This window comes from Zootoca vivipara, chromosome 2, assembly GCF_965207765.1.
Source record: "Zootoca vivipara chromosome 2, rZooViv2.hap1.1, whole genome shotgun sequence".
NCBI lineage: Eukaryota > Metazoa > Chordata > Lepidosauria > Squamata > Lacertidae > Zootoca > Zootoca vivipara.
Genome location: NC_142584.1, coordinates 94,133,087 through 94,153,314, shown reverse-complemented (window position 1 = coordinate 94,153,314; position 20,228 = coordinate 94,133,087). Strand labels below are relative to the sequence as shown.

Genomic DNA, 20,228 nt, shown 5'->3' with positions numbered 1-20,228 from the left:
ACCATTGGGACATCCCTGCTTCTTAATGACGCTACCTAATACTGAGTCATAGGGACGCGGCTGGCGCTGTGGTCTAAACCACAGAGCCTAGGGCTTGCCTATTGAAAGGTCGGCGGTTCGATTCCCCACGACGGGGTGAGCTCCCGTTGTTCGGTCCCAGCTCCTGCCAACCTAGCAGTTCAAAAGCACGTAAAAGTGCAAGTAGATAAATAGGTACCGCTCCAGCGGCAAGGTAAACAGCATTTCAGCACGCTGATCTGGTTTTGCCAAAAGCAGCTTAGTCATGCTGGCCACATGACCCGGAAAAACTGTCTGCGGACAAACGTCAGCTCCCTCAGCCAGTAAAGCGAGATGAGCACTGCAACCCCAGAGTCGTTCACGACTGGACTTAACTGTCAGGGGTCACTTTACCTTAAAAATAAAATACTGTACTGAGTCAGGCCTTTGATTTATTTAGCACAATATAGCCTCCCAGTATGAACATACCCGGATGCTTAGGTCTTCTTCTGAGGCCCTTCTTCAGGTCACCCTCCGAGAATGGTGACAAGGGAGAGAGCTTCCCGTCTGTGGAATGCTCTCCCCAGTGATGTACACATAACACTTTCAATGAAATCTTTTTGGTGCCATTTAAATACTTATATTTGCTCCCAGGCCTTTGAGACTAAGGTAATATTTTGTTTCTAGTGTGCTGCCCAAGCTTCCTGTGGCTGTTACGGTGGTTGGTTTTTTTTTTGTTTTTATATGATATTTTTATATTTATGTTTTAAATTATTATTGATTGAGTTTCTATATTGTGGATGAGGCACATGAGGAAGAAATGTGTTGTAAGTTGCTTAGAGACCTCCAGGTAGCAAGAAACTAACAAGTCTATATAGTAGTAGTAGTAGTAGTAGTAGTAGTAATTAATTGCCCCACAGAGACCTTTTGGCGGGGTTCGTAGGAGGAATTATGAGCTAAGAGTATGGAATCTGATCCTGGAGAATGACCCAGTGGCTTGGGAGCTGCAGATTGGAATTCTGCATGCTTAGAATCCAAGAAATGGATCCATAAGCAGAAGCCAGGATAGTAGTAGAAATATTATTATTATTATTATTATTATTATTATTATTATTATTATTATTATTATTAAATTAATAACCAGGCCTTTTTCCATCTGGAACTTGGAGGAACTCAGTTTCAACACCTCTCAATTGGCCGCCATTGCCATTCTAAGAGAACAAGAGAGGTGTTCGTGGTTAGTCCTGGCCCCTCCTTTCAAGAAAAATAGCGCTGCTTATAACTGGAGAGCTTCGATCACTTTTCATCTGAGAAAAGTTTTTGAGAACCATTGAGCCTGAGGATTCCCCAACCCTGGTAAACTTTGTTAGAAGTATTTTCCAATTTTTATTAGTGGTTTTATTGCAGTGTTATCTGCTCCTGTTAGTCGGAAAAATAGCTTTAAATATTGAAGTGGTAATTAATGAATCTTTTATGTTGCAAATCAAACATTTTCATCTAAGCAGTAGCAGAGAAAGAAAAGAGGATTTAAAATATAATTGTTTCTGTAGCTTCCCTTCCTGGGTTGAATGCTTTTTACCCTTTGTTATTTCATTGGCATTTTTTTTTGGCTTTATTTTATCTCTGGTGCACTACCTCTTATCACTAGGTATTTGTTGCCTTCCTTCTCCCTGCCCCCCCCCCCCCGCCTGCCCCGGTTCAATATTTCTTACTCTGCCTTCGCCAGAGACATTCCTAAGTAGATGGAAAGTCTCTGAATGTGGAATTTTCGCATGAGTGCAAAATAATAAAAAGCATGTGTGTATTAAAAAGAGATCAGCTTAATGGGAAATGAGCACTGGGTTCCATTAATATTCTATTACAGTGAAAATCATATTTAATAAATTTTCTCCAGATTTTTTTTTACTGTATTTTTCTCTGTTGCCCGCCAATCTAAAGAAAACATTGTACATGATACATTTGATTTATGTTGAGTAAATAACCTGTGCCACTCCGCTTAGGGGAGAAGGGAGAAAGTTTCTTTAAAAAAATTAGCATAGAAGTCTTCAAATGCATTCCAGACGATAATAGGAGGTTAATTTCCACATGCAGAAGTGATGTGTTTTGTGAAGCAAAAGGGCCCTTTTATAAACAGTATTTTATAAATGGTGTTGTTGTTATTTTTTGTAAAAAAGTATTTATGGGATCCAGCGTTATATGAAAAGAGCTGTAATTTATCCTACAGAAGCGTGAAATTAATACGGCCCTGAAGTAATCACTCCACACGTAATGTTATTGTTTTGGAATGCTAGAGCATCATCTATTGTGTAAGTGCCCCACCCAACCAATTATGTGCCTGGTTTGTGCACATGTGAGCTCCTCACGGAATACTGCCCCGCAATCAAAAATGGCAGGAGTAAGATTGGCTTCCCACATGGTTAGGTAGTGTTGTAAGAAACACTAGTTCTGGGCACCACAGTTCAAGAAGGATACTGACAAGCTGGAATGTGTCCAGAGGAGAGCAACCAAAATGGTCAAAGGCCTGGAAACGATGCCTTATGAGGAACGGCTTAGGGAGCTGGGCATGTTTAGCATGGAGAAGAGAAGGTTAAGGGGTGATATGATAGCCATATTCAAATATATTAAAGGATGCCATATAGAGGAGGGAGAAAGGTTGTTTTTTGCTGCTCCAGAGAAGCGGACACGGAGCAATGGATTCAAACTATGAGAAAGAAGATTCCACCTAAACATTAGGAAGAACTTCCTGACAGTAAGAGCTGTTCGGCAATGGAATTTGCTACCAAGGAGTGTGGTGGAGTCTCCTTCTTTGGAGGTCTTTAAGCAGAGGCTTGACAGCCATCTGTCAGGAATGCTTTGATGGTGTTTCTTGCTTGGCCCTCCTGGATGGCCCTTGTGGTCTCTTCCAACTCTCTGTTTTGATGATTCTATGATTCTAAGAAATAACTGTTCTTTTTCCCTTATGGGGTACCCAAGAGCCCATATAGAGCCCTCTTTTTAGGTTCTCTATTGGTAGGAGAGAAAAACAGAGGCCAACCAGAGAATATTTAGAAGGAAAGCAGCAAGTAAGCCTGATTTTTATTAACTGTCGCAACAGAGTGCTCCCCCACACGCCGACGAGAGAAGGGGGACCCAGAACAAAGGTGTGCCCGCCCTTATATAGACATTTTAAATTGCCCACCCTGGAGTCCAAGACCACCCCCAGAAGCATCATACATACTTCACAGAAAAGGCGGTCTACACCAGAAATCTTAGTGTGTTGTTTATCTCTTTATTATAACTACTTAATTCCTGAATCTAGGTCACAGGTCACAGGCTCACACCCTTGAATGTGCCCTTAAGAAAGGATTTGTGAGGATAGGGTTTGTAGGAAAGAAACAATGGGGAGGTTTCCCACTTTGACCTTGCAGAGAAATATTTGAGGTCAATTTGTTCAGGACCTAAACTGTGGGGTTTCAGACAGGTGGTTTATATATACAGTTATGAACATTAATTTTTTTATATGACCTTAAAATTCTTGTAACAGTAGCAACTTCACCTGTCTGCACGTGAGGGAGGTGGCCTGTGTATACCAGTGAGGGTGCAGCTTGGTAGGGACAGGGTGTACTGCATAATGCCTATCTGGATATGTATTCCCTGTTAACCCTCAAGCTGGGTGGGTGCAAGGTTGTACGCAGGCAGAAATGTGCAGACGCATACAGTGGTGCCTCGCTTAATGAATGCCCTGCTTAACTAAATTTCCGCTTAACGAAAGGTTTTTTCTAGTGGAGGTTGCCTCGCTAGACGAATTCATTTTACGAAAAATTCGTCTAGCAAATCGCGGTTTCCCATAGGAATGCATTGAAATTCAATTAATGCGTTCCTATGGGCAAATTTTTTTAAAAAAAACATTCAATGCATTCCTATGGGATTTGCTAGACGAATTTTTCGTTGTAAGAAAAGACCCGTGGAACGAATTAAATTCGTCTAGCGAGGCACCACTGTACAAGCAAAATGCCTTATGCCTCCAATATCACCAAGTCTAGATGTTGCACTCACCACAGGGAGAAGCCTGCACATTGCCCACATCCGACAGCTTCATCATTCCGTGCGACTCCTCATAGGAACCAGAGCTGTTCCTTACACTGTCTGCAGTCCACAGCGGTGGCGTTTGCTGGCAAGGGCTGAGAAACTCGAAACATGACAGAGACATAGGAAGCAGCCATATACTGAATGAGACCATGGATCCAGCTAGCCTGGTACTACTGCCGACACTGACTGATAGCGACTCCCCAATGCTTTTGAGGCCTGGCTGGAGATGCCAGTGATGGAACCTGGGATCTTTTGCATGCATCCCTGAGTTACAACCCTTTTCCCTTAAGAATCCACGACAAGTAAATGATATGGACAGCAGCAGGACAGGGTGCAACTCAACATAGGAGTGAAGTTCTCTAGGGCTAGTGTAATGGCTAGACCAGGGGCATCGAAAGTGGTGTCCTCGTGATGATGTGGTCCACAGTTCCCAGTAGTCCCAGCCAGTATGTCCTCTTGTCAAGGATGACACGGAGCAATGGATTCAAACTACAAGAAAGAAGATTCCACTTAAACATTAGGAAGAACTTCCTGACAGTAAGAGCTGTTCGGCAGTGGAATTTGCTACCAAGGAGTGTGGTGGAGTCTCCTTCTTTGGAGGTCTTTAAGCAGAGGCTTGACAGGCATATGTCAAGAATGCTTTGATGGTGTTTCCTGCTTGGCAGGGGGTCGGACTGGACTCTTGTGGTCTCTTCCAACTCTATGATTCTATGATTCTATGATAGGAGCTGCATTTGGAGGATACTATATTGGCTACCCCAAGTCTAGATTCATACTTGCTTCCATGCTCACTCACAGTTATGGACGCACACACACAGCAGTAGCATCAACTCCCATGTTTTCCTCATGACAACCATTATGAAGTGATTTATTATTGCCATTTTAAAGATGGGGATCTGAGGCTTAGGGGAAAAAGAGACTCGCCCAAGTTAACATGGCAAGTGAATGCTGCAACTAAGATTTCAAACTATATCCTGGCCTAAAAAGCAATGTGGGGGTGGCACCACTTGTCCTTTAAACTAAGAGCTCTGCTTCTTTGGGCCTTTTCTAAGGAAGCGGGTGCTTTGAACCAGAGCAGCATTGTCTGTTAGCTTCCCTTGCCTTTTCTCATACATACAAAACGATTGACGCAGCCCTGATCATAAGCCACAGTAGCCGACCCTTGTTGTTCCCTGACCCTAATTTATATTAGACTCTGTGACATTTATGTATCGGAGCCAGAAGCTAAACAGGAAACAATTTATGTCACCCAAAGCTTTTTAACAAATCGATGCAACTATTTGTAATTGCTTGTTTCACAAGATTAAAAGTGCTTAGGCCTGATCTTCGCGCACCCGTTTTGTGGCCAACATGACCTGGGCTTCTGTTATAAAACAGGACTGTTGGTGATCAGCACCTATTTCCATCAAGCAATCCATATTGCTAATATTTCTGGAATTTTAATGTAGTTACAATTTATAGCCAATCAAATGTGGCTACCTAAATTGCTGTTGCTAGTAGACAGTTTAACTGTCTTTATTAATTACAGTATAATTTAATGTTTGAGTACAGGCACTTGTGTTGGTCATTTTTACAGCTAAAGCAGTTATGTGCCTTATGACGAACCATTTTAGCATTTTCAATGGGAATTTGCTAAAATGATGAGTGATAAAACCATCAAACTCTGGTAAATAATGGTTATGGCTTTGAGTGGAATTAATCTTTGAAAGGACAGTTACCTTCAAATTAGCATTAGAACTTGAAGACAAAATGGTTTTCCGACTTCTGTGATTACATCCAAATAAACATGATTGCTGCATTAGGCGCAGAGAGTTGGTATCACCAGATGATTTTGCAAAAGTGTTCCTTGTGTGGCTGAATCCTTACATTTATGCTCATTTTACAATTTACAGTGTATATGTTTTAAATTTAAACAAAGGAATTTTAGGTGTGGTGTTGTGGTTTGGAGACTAAGGAACAAATCTTGCTTGCCACCACCACTCCCTAGATGACCTAAAAGCTGCTCATTCCCTCAGCATCCCAGCTTTACGATAGTGAGACGATAACACTGATATACCTTTCAGGATTGTTGCATAAGTCAGTAAAATAATGCGCTTGAACTGCTTTTCAAAGCTCTAAAACTGTTATTTTGCACACACACACACGCTGGGCTAATTTCCACCACTCAACATAATAAGAAGTAGTTGTGGTCACTTTCTTAGAATGCATTACTTTGTGCAATGTGCATGTTAAAGTGACATTTTAAAGTATTTAAGGAATCAAGCATTAATCTATGTAGGGCTGAAAGCTGAAAGCAAGTCCCTGTCTTATCTACAGTATTTAGTTATGCCATTTCTAGACCACCCAAAGTCATCCGGGTGGTTCACAAAAATCAGTTAAAATGCACAAATACAATGCAATCAATAAACACAGAACCAGCACGAGCATTACCAAAACAGCATAAAAGCAGACCAGGGTGAAATTTATGGAAAAACCCCACCCGCAAAAAGCAAAGAGGAAGCAATTTCACTTTATTATTTCATCAAAGAGCTAGAAGACCGATATACCATGCGTTTTTTAATCAGTTGACATCCATAGTTATTTGGTGGGGGCTTCTAGGATTTTTAAAAACAAAAACAAAAAAGTGAAGCTAATAATTATTTGCTTTTATTTTTGGATTATGATGTGTGCGGGGAGAGGTTTATTTTATGGGCTAGGTGTTTGAAGCCTTGAACATCTTGCTGCAGCTTTTGTTGTTCATTCTGAAATTTGCTTTTGACCATTTTGAGAGGTAGCTTTAACTTGTCAACTCTTTATACATAGAGTCCGGCACAATTTTTTTTGTTGTTGTTGTTGTTTATTGCTTTCCGATATTAACATACAGTAGTTGTTCAGATTCTGGAAGAAATCTATAGTAGATGCTGGCGCTGTTTTTGAAGAACAGAAAGCAGTTAATGTTTTAGAGTGAAATGATATGGCTATTTGACACATATGGAGATAAATGAGATTGTAAAATAAAGAGCTTGTGACTAGGTTGGGGTTTGTGCCCGTCTGTTTTGGATGAGTAGTTTCAGTATAATTGATAAACTTGGTTGTGTGTGAGGCCCAGGAACTTAGCATTATTTAATTTTGTGTTGGCCATGTGGGTATTGGCAGTGTGCGTGTTCTGCTGCAACTTTGCATTTGCATGCTTTTGTACTCCTGCAACAGCTGGTTGCCATTGGTGCTAGCTTTGGCATTGTTGGTTAAAGGGGAAAAGGGGCCTGGATACATCACTCCCTACAAATAGGTGTAGTTACAGGTAGGTAGCCGTGTGGTGGACATTGTCACAAGCTGATGCCTTTGAGGTCATGTTGATGATGAGGTTGATGTCATGCCCACGAGGTCTTGCGGGAGACAAACCACGAACCCCAGTTCTCATCTAACAATAAACCAAACCATGGCTTCACTCATGATGGTGTAACAGCAGAGGAATGGGGAAGGGAGCAAAGTGGCCACAATTTTCTAACAGTGCACCATTCATGCTTATTAGGGTTAGTGTTACATGCATATCAATTATTATGTTGGTCGTGATTTTGAAAACACCCAGTAAGGAATTTCCGTACGCTTTCATAAGTTATTCTTTCGTAAGCACAGAAGAAGAAATGCACCGGACTGCACTTCAGTCTTTAGACCTGAATCAGAGCCTCACTTCAGTTTTCTGAAGGTTCAGGTGTCTCCCTACTGAATGCCCATATGACATTGGATGCCCTGTGCACCAGGGCAGCTGTCAAAGCAGGGAAGTGAAACCTGCACCCCGTTTGGAATGTAGAGGGGGCAAAGGCCCTGTTGCCCCAAAAGTTCTTGGTGAGGATTGGATATGCCCCCACCAGCTGTTTTTGAGGGAAAACTCTTTATTTCCCCCCCCCATTGTAAGTCAGCAGAGGCAGTGCTGAGGGGGACCGGCTTTTGGAGTTGCTATCTTCTAATCCGTAGTCTGCAATGCTGTTGCATTATTTGCTTTCGGAAGTACACTGACATTATCTCAGCACTAGCTGTAACAATAGGAGTGTTCGTCCCAGTTCCTGCAACATAAGGATTAAAGAGAGCCAAGTAATTTCATTGCACACAGGCTGTACATTGACAATAAAGGTTGTTGTTGTTGTTGAGTGGTTTAGTCGTGTTCGACTCTTCGTGACCCCATGGACCATAGCACGCCAGGCACTCCTGTCTTGCACTGCCTCCTGCAGTTTGGTCAAACTCATGTTCGTAGCTTCGAGAACACTGTCCAACCATCTCGTCCTCTGTCGTCCCCTTCTCCTTGTGCCCTCAATCTTTCCCAGCATCAGGGTCTTTGCCAGGGAGTCTTCTCTTCTCATGAGGTGGCCAAAGTATTGAAGCCTCAGCTTCAGGATCTGTCCTTCCAGTGAGCACTCGGGACTGATTTCCTTCAGAATCGATAGGTTTGATCTTCTTGAAGTCCACGGGACTCTCACGAGTCTCCTCCAGGACCATAATTCAAAAGCATCAATTCTTCGTCGATCAGCCTTCTTTATGGTCCAGCTCTCACTTCCATACATCACTACTGGGAAAACCATAGCTTTAACTAATGGACCTTTGTCGGCAAGGTGATGTCTCTGCTTTTTAAGATGCTGTCTAGGTTTCTCATTGCTTTTCTCCCAGGAAGCAGGCGTCTTTTAATTTCATGACTGCTGTCACCATTTCATGGAACCCAAGAAAGTAAAATCTCTCACTGCCTCCATTTCTAAATAAATAAGAGTAACAAATACTTAAATTTATGCTGTTTATAGCAGTACCGAAGTCAATGAAAACAGCATGGTATTCCACAATAATGGTACCGTGATCTGGATATGTTAATTTAGTGCTTCGTTAGTTCGAAATTGGGTGTTGAGTCTTCAGGAGCAATCATTTATGATTTCGTATAGCTCATTCCACATCATTTCAATTATGCAAAGGATCAACAAGCTAGTTGTGCATCCATTTCAGACAAGGAAAAACGAAGTTTTATTCCCAAGGACGTGGCTGAAATCTGCTGGAATTCAGTTAGTGCCTGGTTCATGTGCCCAGGCTTCTCGTATCCTTGGATTCAACAGAACAACAGGGTAAGTTGTTCAAAACGTTGGGGGCTTGAAAGGAGAAAGGCAAGAGAGTGGTGGTTTTTCTGTTTTTAAAAAAGGGAGAACACAATGCGTGAACTGAAGGACAGCAGCCAATAGAGCTAGATTCAGGTAGGTAGCTGTGTTGGTCTGACACAGTAGAAATAAATAAATAAAGTGAGTGAGTGAGTGTCCAGTAGCACCTTAGAGACCAACCAAGTTTGTTCCTGGTATGAGCTTTTGTGTGCATGCACACTTCTTCAGACAGCCAATACAGCTGTCGTTCATCCTAAACTAAGGTGTCAATATGTGTTAAACTATGTTTCTTAAAGGCATTACAGCCTCCACCAAGTCTTGCTTCTCAACGGGAACATAACCCTGGTGAGTGCCGGGAACCCTCTGGAATCTCATGCACTGCTTGGCAGAGATTACAACAATGTCCCAACCAAGGTAGCTTTTGGGGAATGGAGAGGACAATCACCAATGAAGCCCACCACTCCTCCCCGTCCAAGCCACTACTACACAACTCTAGGTCATGATACAGAGCTGGCACAGATGACATTATGGAGGGGGAAATGGTTGCAGGGAGGCACTGCTTCTGTGAAAGTGGAACTGGTGGTGGCAAAAAGAGCTGTTTTTGTTCATCCCCTGCCCCACTTCACACCTTCCCTTTCAGCCCACCTATAGATGCTGAAGAGAACGTATAAGCATGTGTTCTACCCCAGGGGAATTCAGTTTACTTAGGAATATGTAAAGGTGTATTAGATGAGGTCAGTCTAGCCCAGTACCATCTACGCTGACTGGCAGCAACTTCCTGTGGGCTCACCTGCTCCTATTTACTGGAGGCACCAGAGACAGAACCTTGGGATCTTGTGCTCTGTCATGGTGTTGTAGCTCAGGCATAGGCAAACTTGGACTTCCAGATGTTTTGGGACTACAGTTCCCATCACCCCTGACCACTGGTCCTGTTAGCTAGGGATGATGGGAGCTGTAGTCCCAAAACATCTGGAAGTCCAAGTTTGCTTATGCCTGTTGTAACTAAACCCAACAGTGGAGAGCGTTGATAATGTAGCATTATGAACACTGCAGTGTTATGGTCTTCTATAGACAAATTTACTTTACTCACTATTTTGCAATTGACAGGTGAAATAAATTGAGTATTTTCTCCCTAGTGCAAAATACACTATTTGTGAAAAAAAGTTAAAATCTACTATAAGGAATGAAAGGAAGGTAGATAGATCTAGGACGGTTTCCCAGTATTATTGTAGCCATAAATGTGCATTACCTATTAATTTCTGCTAATAACATTGCTGTTACATCAGCTGATGAAAAATCAATAATAGTTCAATACGCTATTGACATCAATTAACATACTTTCCCCATCCATTTAATGTTATGATAGAGTATTTTTATAAAATCATTTCTACTAATTCAAGCATTTATCATTATATGCAAAAAGATTGCTTGATGAGAATATTATAGACGGTGCATGTTTTTGACATTAGCATTTTGTTTGGATGACTAATCTTGCAGATGTGAAATTTTAATGAATTATTCATGAAAATGCTTTTCTCTGAAATTTTAGTTCCTGCTATTGCTAGTTGTTAAACTTTTTTTAAAAAATTCCTTGATGTAGAAGATAAATGTATGCTTACTCAAAGAGAGGTGGGAGGATTGTACTCCCTCCTTACAATTTGCCTACAGGGACAGTGATGCTCTTTAAGAGGGGCCTAATGTATTGGCCATCGAGTTTTGCAAAGCATGTGTGTTTCTGAAGTGAAGGACTTCATGCCAAAACCAATGGTACTGAAATCAATGGAACTGCTGTGAGCTCACAGCATGACTCTTCAACTTCATTAATCTGAGTGGCCTGTGGGAAACTCGGAAGATGCACATAATCAGAAGATCAGATAAACAGGAGCAAGGGAACCGTTTGCACAGAATAACTCTTGACTTGGCATGTTGATAGTGACTTTGGATCCAAAAAGTGTCCTTCTGCATGACAGGGCAGCTGCTGGTGTTAGTGGAGGAGCATCGTGTGAGAAAAGTGAACCCAAATCCAGAGAGACTGGCTGCCGACCACGACTGGTTGCTGCTTTGAACCCAAGCTTGCTGGAGCTATGAAAGGAGACCCTCTTGGGGTGTAATGTTCTCCTTTGAAGGTGTCAGGTGCAAATATGTGTAACCATATTTCTTGAAAACACTAGTCTCCACTGTGCCTCAATTTCCCAGTGGAGAAACAAGCCTGGTCAAGTGCCAAGACCCCTGGAATCTCTTGCTACCACCTGGCGGAGATAGGGGTGGCTTGTAACAGTACCATGCTAATGCTGACATCCCACACCACTGTTCATTCATATATATGGCCTAAGGGTTTTTTTTTGCTGTCAGTTCTGGGCTTGAATGAATGACAGAAGTATTTTCATTCACAATGTGACAATTTGGAAAAGCTTTATGAGTTAGCCAGTTGCACTTCAATTTTGTTTTACTGCATTTGTTTGTTCGTGGGGTTTTTTTAACTCTTTCAGGGTAAATCCATAAATAGTTCCCAGTTATTTACTAGGGTAACAGCAGGTCTTTTAAGTAGGCACCTTAGGATGGCACAGAGTTCAGTGGGACTTTCACCAAGGAAAATGTGGAAAGGATCATGGTCTAATGGTTTTGATTGTATTTTCTCAGTAGGTGGGTACAGAGTCTGCATGGTTAGCGAAGTTTGGTTTTAAGGCAACAACTTGATTAAAAACTGGCACCTTCACCCACTGTATTCCTTCCCGACATGGAAACAAAAATTTAAAAAATATGCCTGTGCCAGTGAAGGACAACACCTCCCATTAAAGCTATGAGTGGCTGGAAGGCTCCTGATGATGAACTTCCAAGGGTACAAGTAGACATAGGTATGGTATATTTGAGCGCAGCACCAGCATCCGGGGAAAGCAAAAAACACATGGCCCATGGCAACAAATATCACCAGTGTGAACAACCAGCACTTTTATTGCATTAGAGAATGCTATAATGTCAGTAATAAGTACTGACTACACAACATTTTATTGTCTGCATCAACAGACATGGAATGATGGAATTACAGTTGATGTAAGGAATGAGTTTCTTGTATGCCTCAAAAACCAAACCAAAACAAAATAAGGGGGGATCTTGTTACTGGCAGCACATACACATGAAGAACCATGCTAACAGTCTGGACTGTACCATTTTCATCAAGGCTTTTGGGAAGGAGATATCCTGTTACTAACTCTGGGCCTGTTTAAAAACATGGAACGGGTCTGCAAATGTAACTCTCAAGACTTTTAAGAATGATAAATTAGTTTTCCGCGACATCTAAAAAGTACGTTAAGCAAAAAAGATACCAAAACTTTCCAAAAGAGTTTAAAACACATTCTCCATGCTATAAGGAACGTAGCTTGTCAGCATTCTGAAAACTACAACAGTTCAAAATTATTTTTTTAAACTTTGATATATTTTTATATATATATTTATATATAAAATATCTAATGATCTGTATTATTCGTAGATTCGTACCCCCTCCCCATCTCCTCCTTCTCCCACCCCTGATAAGCTGATCATGGGTGCTATGGCTGGGTTTTCCTAAAGGAGAATCAAACATTTTTATTTATTGTATTTCTTTACTGAAGTTTAACATAAGCCTTGATTCTTCCCCGCCCGCCCACCACCATTTTCTTCTGCCTCTGGTCAAATGTAGAAATCCAGCAGGTTTTAAGCATTTGAACTGCATTGTCCCAATCCAGAGAAGGGATGAGCTTTACACAAAAAGAGGGTTCTAGCTATGGAACTCTTTCTACTGTCGGTGGAAGAAGTTGCTAAGAGAACCCGCTGCATCCAACTCTTGGGGGTACAGGCAGGGTATCCATCTCCGTCTAGAAGTCCGCAAATGCAGCAAAAAGCTGCAGACCTATTGCTGCATTTGGAGTCTATGTGGGGAGGAAGACTTTCCCCTCTTCCATCCCTGCCTCCTGCTCTGGAACAGGTGATCAGAGCTGACAGCCGAGCTCAGCTGGGGGAGGGAAGAGAGCCCAGTCAGTTCCATGGAGAGGTGTGTGTGTGTGTGTGTGTGTGTGTGTGTGTATAAGGTAGGCTTCGACTCTCATTCCTAACAGTGGTTTACCTGTACTACTTTCATAATGTATGCTTTTCTTTTGAGAGAAAATAAAATAAAAACAGAGCATGTAACAAATTGTCTTTACATCTTGGCACCTTGTAAAGTATTTCTTTTTTATACAAAAGTTCAATAATTTTTGACACTCTCCATTATTAATCACTACTTCACTGATAAAACTTTGAAAGTGTGACCTTGGAATTCATCATGCAAAGTATTTACTGCAGGAGAAGAAAACATTTTTTGAAACAACTTTTTCCCGCCCCTTAAGACAGCCAGAAATAGGCAGTGGTAGGGAAATAACAGAAGGGGCAGGGAAAGTATTTAAAATGAAAACAAAACAGCATAACAGCAACAACAGCAACAACAAAAAAACCTGTACAAAAATGATTTGATCCATAACAGTGGGGTTGGGGGGGGGGGGTTGGGAATCATTTGTCATCTATGTTACATTTTAGAAGCCAGAAGGAAGTGCGGGGGTGGGGGGATCTGCCAAAACAAAGAGTTTGGGATTTTCTCCCACATGTCAGCAAATGTCATCCAATAGTCTTAAAGCAAGGATAACTAAATAAAATATATGTGCAGCATATTCTGCAATTCCATTACATACAGTAGGATTTTCCCCCCAAAGCATTTTTTAAAAGTATAGTTTATATAAAGCAGTTGCACAAAAAGCAAAGGGTGTTTTAACAGGTATGCATTTATTCCTTTTGAGGAATGATACTTTTTTTATTTTCTTAAAAAAGGACCTTCTCCCTCCCCCCCATTTCTTTCCCCTGCTGCCCCATCCCACCCACCAAAAGACAAAAAGGATCACAGAGACACATTGGGCTATATATGTACAACATAATAAACCCCACCCTATAGGAACAATTGTTATTATTGAAAGGGACACAGAATCAGAAATTTGTAAAAAATAGCAAAGTTTGCTTGATGTAAAGCCTGAGATTTTTCTCTTGGTTCTTCTGCAGGACAGTGATACCTGCAAGATACGGTAAGTCTAATTTTTTATTATTATTTCATTTTTTCTTTTATTATTTTGCTACAGTCTTTAGACTATGCATGCAAGACATATAACTAAGTGCAACTGAGTGAAATGTAGTTTTTTTTTTATTTAAAAAAATTACTCATTCCCTAACAGTTTGAACTGAGGTATGCGTACTAACAGTTTCTCATGCTGTTATCTTTACTCGTCTAGCTACACATGCTGAGAATGAACTAATCTACCAGATTTTTATCCCCTTTTGGAATACCAAGCTAACCAGCAAAACCACTCAGTTTTGAAGCACAGGGATCGCTTCTTGTGATCCTCCTGGCTATCTCCTGCACGCCATGGTGCTGCCTGCATACGGTTTGTTTCCAAAATGTTTCAGATGACCACAGACTGCCCTCCTTTAAATTAAAACAAAATCAGGTAAGGGGGGTGGGGGTGGGAAGTTGTGTTTTTATATATTTCACTGTCAGTAAAGGATGCAGCAACTAGCATCCAGTTGAAGTTAATGGCAAAAATCTCCCATTGACTTGAATGGTACCAAAGTTTACAAGGGGACAGGGGTGTTATTCTGCATGGAAGATGCTGACCAAATTTCAAAGGGGGAAAAAAACCCCAAACACAACAACGGTCACAAAATCACTCTAAGGTCCTGTGCACAGATTAAAGCAAATTAAACCGAAATTGCCTTGCAATTTGCTTTTAGCAAAAGTGAATAGGATTTGCAAAGCCGGAGACCAAACAAAAGGATAGGAAATTAAATTCTTGAGATACTATTATATGGTTCAGTTTAAGTTGCGAGAGTTCTTCTGTATATTACGTAAGCATCTCCTTTGTTTTGCAGGAAAATTTGACTACTCTCCTGTTTTCTCAAAATGAAATGCTGTCCTTACATGCTCCCTCCACTTAATACTGTTCCATAGCTTTAGCCTTAAAAAGATCTTTCTTTACAGAAATGCATTTGGTCCCTGTAAAGAAACAAAAAATAAAACAACAACAACTTTGGTTCAGCAATCTACTTGGTCTTCTAACTTAAGACTCTAATAAAGGAGCAGTTTCCCTTCTCAGGTTAGCCATAGCCCGTATCTTGACATTTGCTTCTAAATTCTTTCACCTCCTTTGATCAACAATAAGAGGATATTTGGCTTCATAAGATAAAGCATATAACAGAGAACATAATTTACCTTTGTGTAATATCTTTGGTAATTTTAGGGGGAAAGGTACAAAAGTAGAATATAAATTAAAAAACAGAAAGGCGTTTGAAATTAAAAAGCTATAGTCCGACATAAATAAGTGAGTTACGGAGAAGTGGAGAATGGAAAGTGTTTAGATGTCCAGTGATCAATGGGTACCAATGTTCTAACAGCAGCTGTCTGCCCGCATTTGCTTTGAAGAATGCTGCAACTTGCAACAGTGCTAATTCACCCACAGGTTTCAAGCTGTCAGTTTCTGATACTGGTTGGTGTAGTATTGTGTAATGATCTTAACTGCAGTTTGCAAAGTTAAAATTATTAACACTTTACAACTAGTGGGCCTTCCCTAGAAGTTGAATCCAAAACCTAAATTATATTCAAGCTGATGGATGCCACCAGTTAATTCTCAAACTGTTTAATCTGTTTAACCACGTACAATGCTCCCATAATGCCCACTTTTGAACGTGAATTGAAAATACGTATAGGCAGATTGGTATTTTAGATATTCCAGAAGCATTCGATGTCCCAGAAACTCAGGTTAAAAAGCTAAGAGCTTTCCACGATTATATTCATTTCTGACATAATAAAACCCTGTATGGTGTATGTTCAGTGTTATGTTCAGTGTTTTTTTGTGCTGTTAAAAGTTTGTGTTACTAAATATTTACCATTACTGCAAAAAAAAATAATTAAAAAAAACGAAAGCCCAGAAACAAAAACTCTGAACTATGTTAACAACATACACTGCTCTGTGGAATGAATTTGCAGCGCATCCTATATACTGTTTTGTGCTGGTTTGCCTTTCATTCTCAATTCTTGCAACTACCTTTCTTTCTGATCAAAGATATCTTTGCACACGGTTACAGCAGCTTTTGAAAACCTTTTTCTTTTTTTCTTTTTTTTTGGGGGGGGGGTTGAGGAGTGGGAATATAGCCCAAACTGGAATGTTTTCCATAGCTAAAGAAAACATGATGGCATCTGAAGGAAACTGGAATGAATGGTAGAAAAAGAACTACAAACAATTCCAAGGACATTCAGCTTTGTATAATAAAAACACCTATTAACATTCATCACAAAAGTACAGAAAACATTTAAGCCTCAAAAGGCTCTGGCCAGTTGAGGCCTGAGGTCAGAACTTAAAATGGTGTAGGAGAAGTAAGGGGAAAATCAAAGTTATACACTAAAAAAATTGGGAGAATTTTCTTTTAACCCCTCTTCAGTACACACATACACACTTATGCACGCACACATGTAGGTGCACGTGTGCACACACGCACACGACTTCCCCATCCCAAATGGAAGCAAAGAAAGAAAAAGTGAAGGCAGTGATAATCAACATGCGATACTGTGCAAATATTGTCCATTGGAATCCTCAAAATCTGGGCAAAGGCTTGATCTGCAATTATGTGTACATGCTCAGGTTGATGTCTTCGGTGTCCCAAATTGGAAGAATTGCAGTCCAAAGTCTGCTGCCAAATTGTGGATAAATGAATTGGTTGAACAAATTTACAACACTGATGTTGACTGTGAGAGGGAATCCCAAGTACCAAACAAGTCCATCCAATGCACAGAGTACAAATTCCTTTGTTTTTTGTTTGTTTTTTTCAACAAAAAGTAGAAAAATCAAAAATACTCCCAAATGGGATACTTGATGGCACTAAGAGTTAACGTACTTTATAGCTGTCAAAATGGACCAAGTGTTTCCTCCAGACTGTACAATAATGGGGAGAGATTTCACAGCTAATTTTGAAGTATATGGTTGTTTTTTTCTCCTCCCTCCCCGTGATCTTCATTTGCAGGATCACATCACAGACATACTCATTCAATGTCCTCATTTACATTTTCATCTTCATAATCTCTGTCGTGGTCAAACTCTGGACTGTGATTGGCTGTTGTCACTAAGGACAGCGGGCCTTCATTTTCATCTGGATCTAATGGTTCTTCTTTAACATGCACCGGGTGCCTGTGAACATAAAAGGAAAGAAGAAATGTTGGTGAGCAATTAATTATTATTATTATTTTAAAAAAACCAACCCTGTTTGGGTTAGAAAAAGTGACCAACAATTCGAAAAGGTTATTCAGCTCTTTAGAATACAGCACCTATTTTTGTATAATTAAAACACCTATCATTTTACAGCAACTGGAGTTGTTTTTTCAAAGGTTTCCAAGATATACAGTCTCTCCTACCAAACGAGGAAGATGACAAAGGGGGAGAGATCCTAAGGTTCTTGAAACTCTCCCCCTTTTTAATGGTTGATATGGAGCAGAGCTCTCCCCACCCCCCACCCCGGCCTGTTTTTTCACAAATACATGTCACTTTGTGAATCTTAGTTTGGCTGCAAAGGGCAACCGGGGGGAGGGGGGGTAGATAAATCCTAAGAACGCCAAGATTCAATAGAAAACAAAACCAGGAAGCAAGCCTTTGCTGCTTTATGGTTTCTTCGTGGGATTTAGGGAAAATGCTCTCGAGTGACACATTAGCTTGATTAATACAATCTTCGGATAAATAAATGAAATAAGCATCTGTAAAGCAAAACAGTGGTTTATCAGCCCACTGAGCTTCTGGAGGCTGGGCTAATCATCGGTTACTGTGTGTTCTGCTTCTCTAGTTAACATGCAGAACCTGTGAGGCAAGTCTCCAGAGGACGACCCCAAGTGAGGTTCTATCATTAATCAACTTCAAGCAAACACAGCAAAGAGACACCATGATACATGCTTTAAACTCCAAATTAATGCATATTTTTACAAACTGTCAATAAGGGAAGAAAAGCCCTGCCAGGAAACACAAACGGAGAGGAAAAGGCTCGCTTAACACAACAATATGATAAGAAAGCAGAGTCCTAATGAGAATAATAACACTGTCAGCTGTAAACAAGGCAGAACATGATCCTCAGCTCGTGGTGGGCACTAAGGATGCACTAAAGAGATGAGATCTGCCAAATTTCTCATTATAGAATAGCACGTGAATAACCCATGGGGGAACAAGGGTTGATTATACAAAACGGGCATGATAACAATTGAAAAATGTTGTCCGTAAATCATATTCACAACAACCCCTTTACAAATACAAATTACCTTCCTCTTTTTTGTTGTTTGGTAGCTTTTGATATGTAAAATACCCCAGCAAGTAAGCAGTGTCTTGTTAAAGAGACTTTATAAAAGGGAAAGATATTTTATTGGCAATATCATGTGAACAGTAATAATACAACCCGTTAAGGAAAATCCAGTTTCCTTTGTAAATAATTGATGTTTAAAGCAATCCCCAAAAATAAAGTAAGGATAAGTTCCAAGTCTCTCTTGATTTATAACCCGCAACCCTGGATGTTGCAGTCAACGAAATCTAACCCTTTTAATTTGGTAAGGCAAAATAAAGAAATAATCCAGTATGTAAACTTTGACTTTGAAGTGGTTTGAAATAGCTGGGACGTTCTGAGTGGATGGGAATGACACAACCCCAGGAAAAAACACACACACAAAGAATTGCCTGTTGTTATACTGATCAGCACCAGCCACTTGGTGTGAAACCAGGAATCGCACCATGAGAAGAATAGCCCATGTAGCTGCCAAAAGGGAAGCAAGCCACATGATAGTTTCAGAAATGGAAATGAATGAAATGCTAACATTCATTAATATTAGTAGTGGGTTTTAAAACTCTCCAGATGTGTCAAGTGCACCTCAAATCTTTCATCCAGTTCAGGGTTTTGAACTGTGCATTGCTACATCAAGACAGAGGCATTTGCCTGAACATACAGCTTTTCCTGAAAAGTATCACCAGGAAGAAATGATCCTTTCGCTGAGTTATTTAGTTTATGAAAGCCTGTGGGGAAACGTGAATGTTGTATAAAAAGTTGCTCGTAACGTGAGGCAGCAAAATGCACTATAAACAGCGCCCCAGTCAACCTGTGGCACTTTCCCTTATAGTGATGGAACAACTCTCTAGACTACCAAGGGCTGCCTCTCATGGGCGGTTTTTATGACTGCTTTGAGAAACACAAGATCTGTTTGGCTACATCCATGGCTTTCTATATATATATTTTAAATCACATGTAGTATTTCCCTACTAAATCTTTTTACATATGTGTGAATGGCATGAAAGAATAATCCTGTGTTGGCAAATTTAACAGCGAATATGTGAAATCTATGTCAGTGTGATTCTCTTATTTATATGCTTGCATTCCCTGGTAGCTTGGCGTTGCTGTATCACAGTAGGTGCTGAATCCAGGCCTCAAATAAAGCTGCAAAGGGTTAAAGGTTCATTTCTGATCTGTGTGTTTGGACATTAGGGTTGCTGAGCAGAAATATGCTTAACCTAATGGATTTTGAAAACCTCCATCAAGGATTTTGAAAACCTCCATCAAGGCTTGTGAGAGACATGGGTACAGCAACATCTTTAAAATGGCCCCAGAAAAAGGGTCCTCTTGTGCTTGCACCAAAGGTAAGCTAAGATCCTAGCACGGTGGATTTGTTTACACCAGGTTGAAGAGAGTTTGGAAAGATGGGGACCCAGATTTGGGAGAAGGAAAAACCTGTTTCTCCTTCAACATCCACAACAATGGCTGCGTTTTAGAATGGACCTCAAAGCAGAGGAAATGGTAGCTATGAAACATTCATACTGTGAATCTGACCTATACTCCCTTTATTTTAGTTCTCCTCAACATAAAGTATCATTAATGTCCATAATTATAAAATGTATATGGGATATTGGGCAAAAAGCCACCACAGCACAGGTTCAGAGCACATGCCTTCTCATGCTTATACATTCAAAGCACAATTCCCAACAA

At 40.6% G+C, this 20,228-nt stretch overlaps 1 protein-coding gene across 44 annotated transcripts in view; it reads right to left on the bottom strand.

The window, feature by feature from the left end:
* Positions 1–13,361: 13,361 nt before the first annotated feature.
* FOXP1 (forkhead box P1) overlaps positions 13,362–20,228 on the bottom strand; it is a 544,444-nt gene continuing 537,577 nt past the window's right edge. For 43 of the 44 annotated variants that reach the window (XM_060271340.2, XM_088662398.1, XM_088662407.1 and 40 more), the window contains one exon: positions 16,362–17,410. In XM_060271340.2, coding sequence (XP_060127323.1) covers positions 17,266–17,410 — 145 coding nt within the window. In that variant the 3' untranslated portion in view covers positions 16,362–17,265. Of the gene's footprint in view, positions 17,411–20,228 lie in introns of all 44 variants that reach the window. The other variant, XM_088662414.1, reaches the window with a different exon arrangement.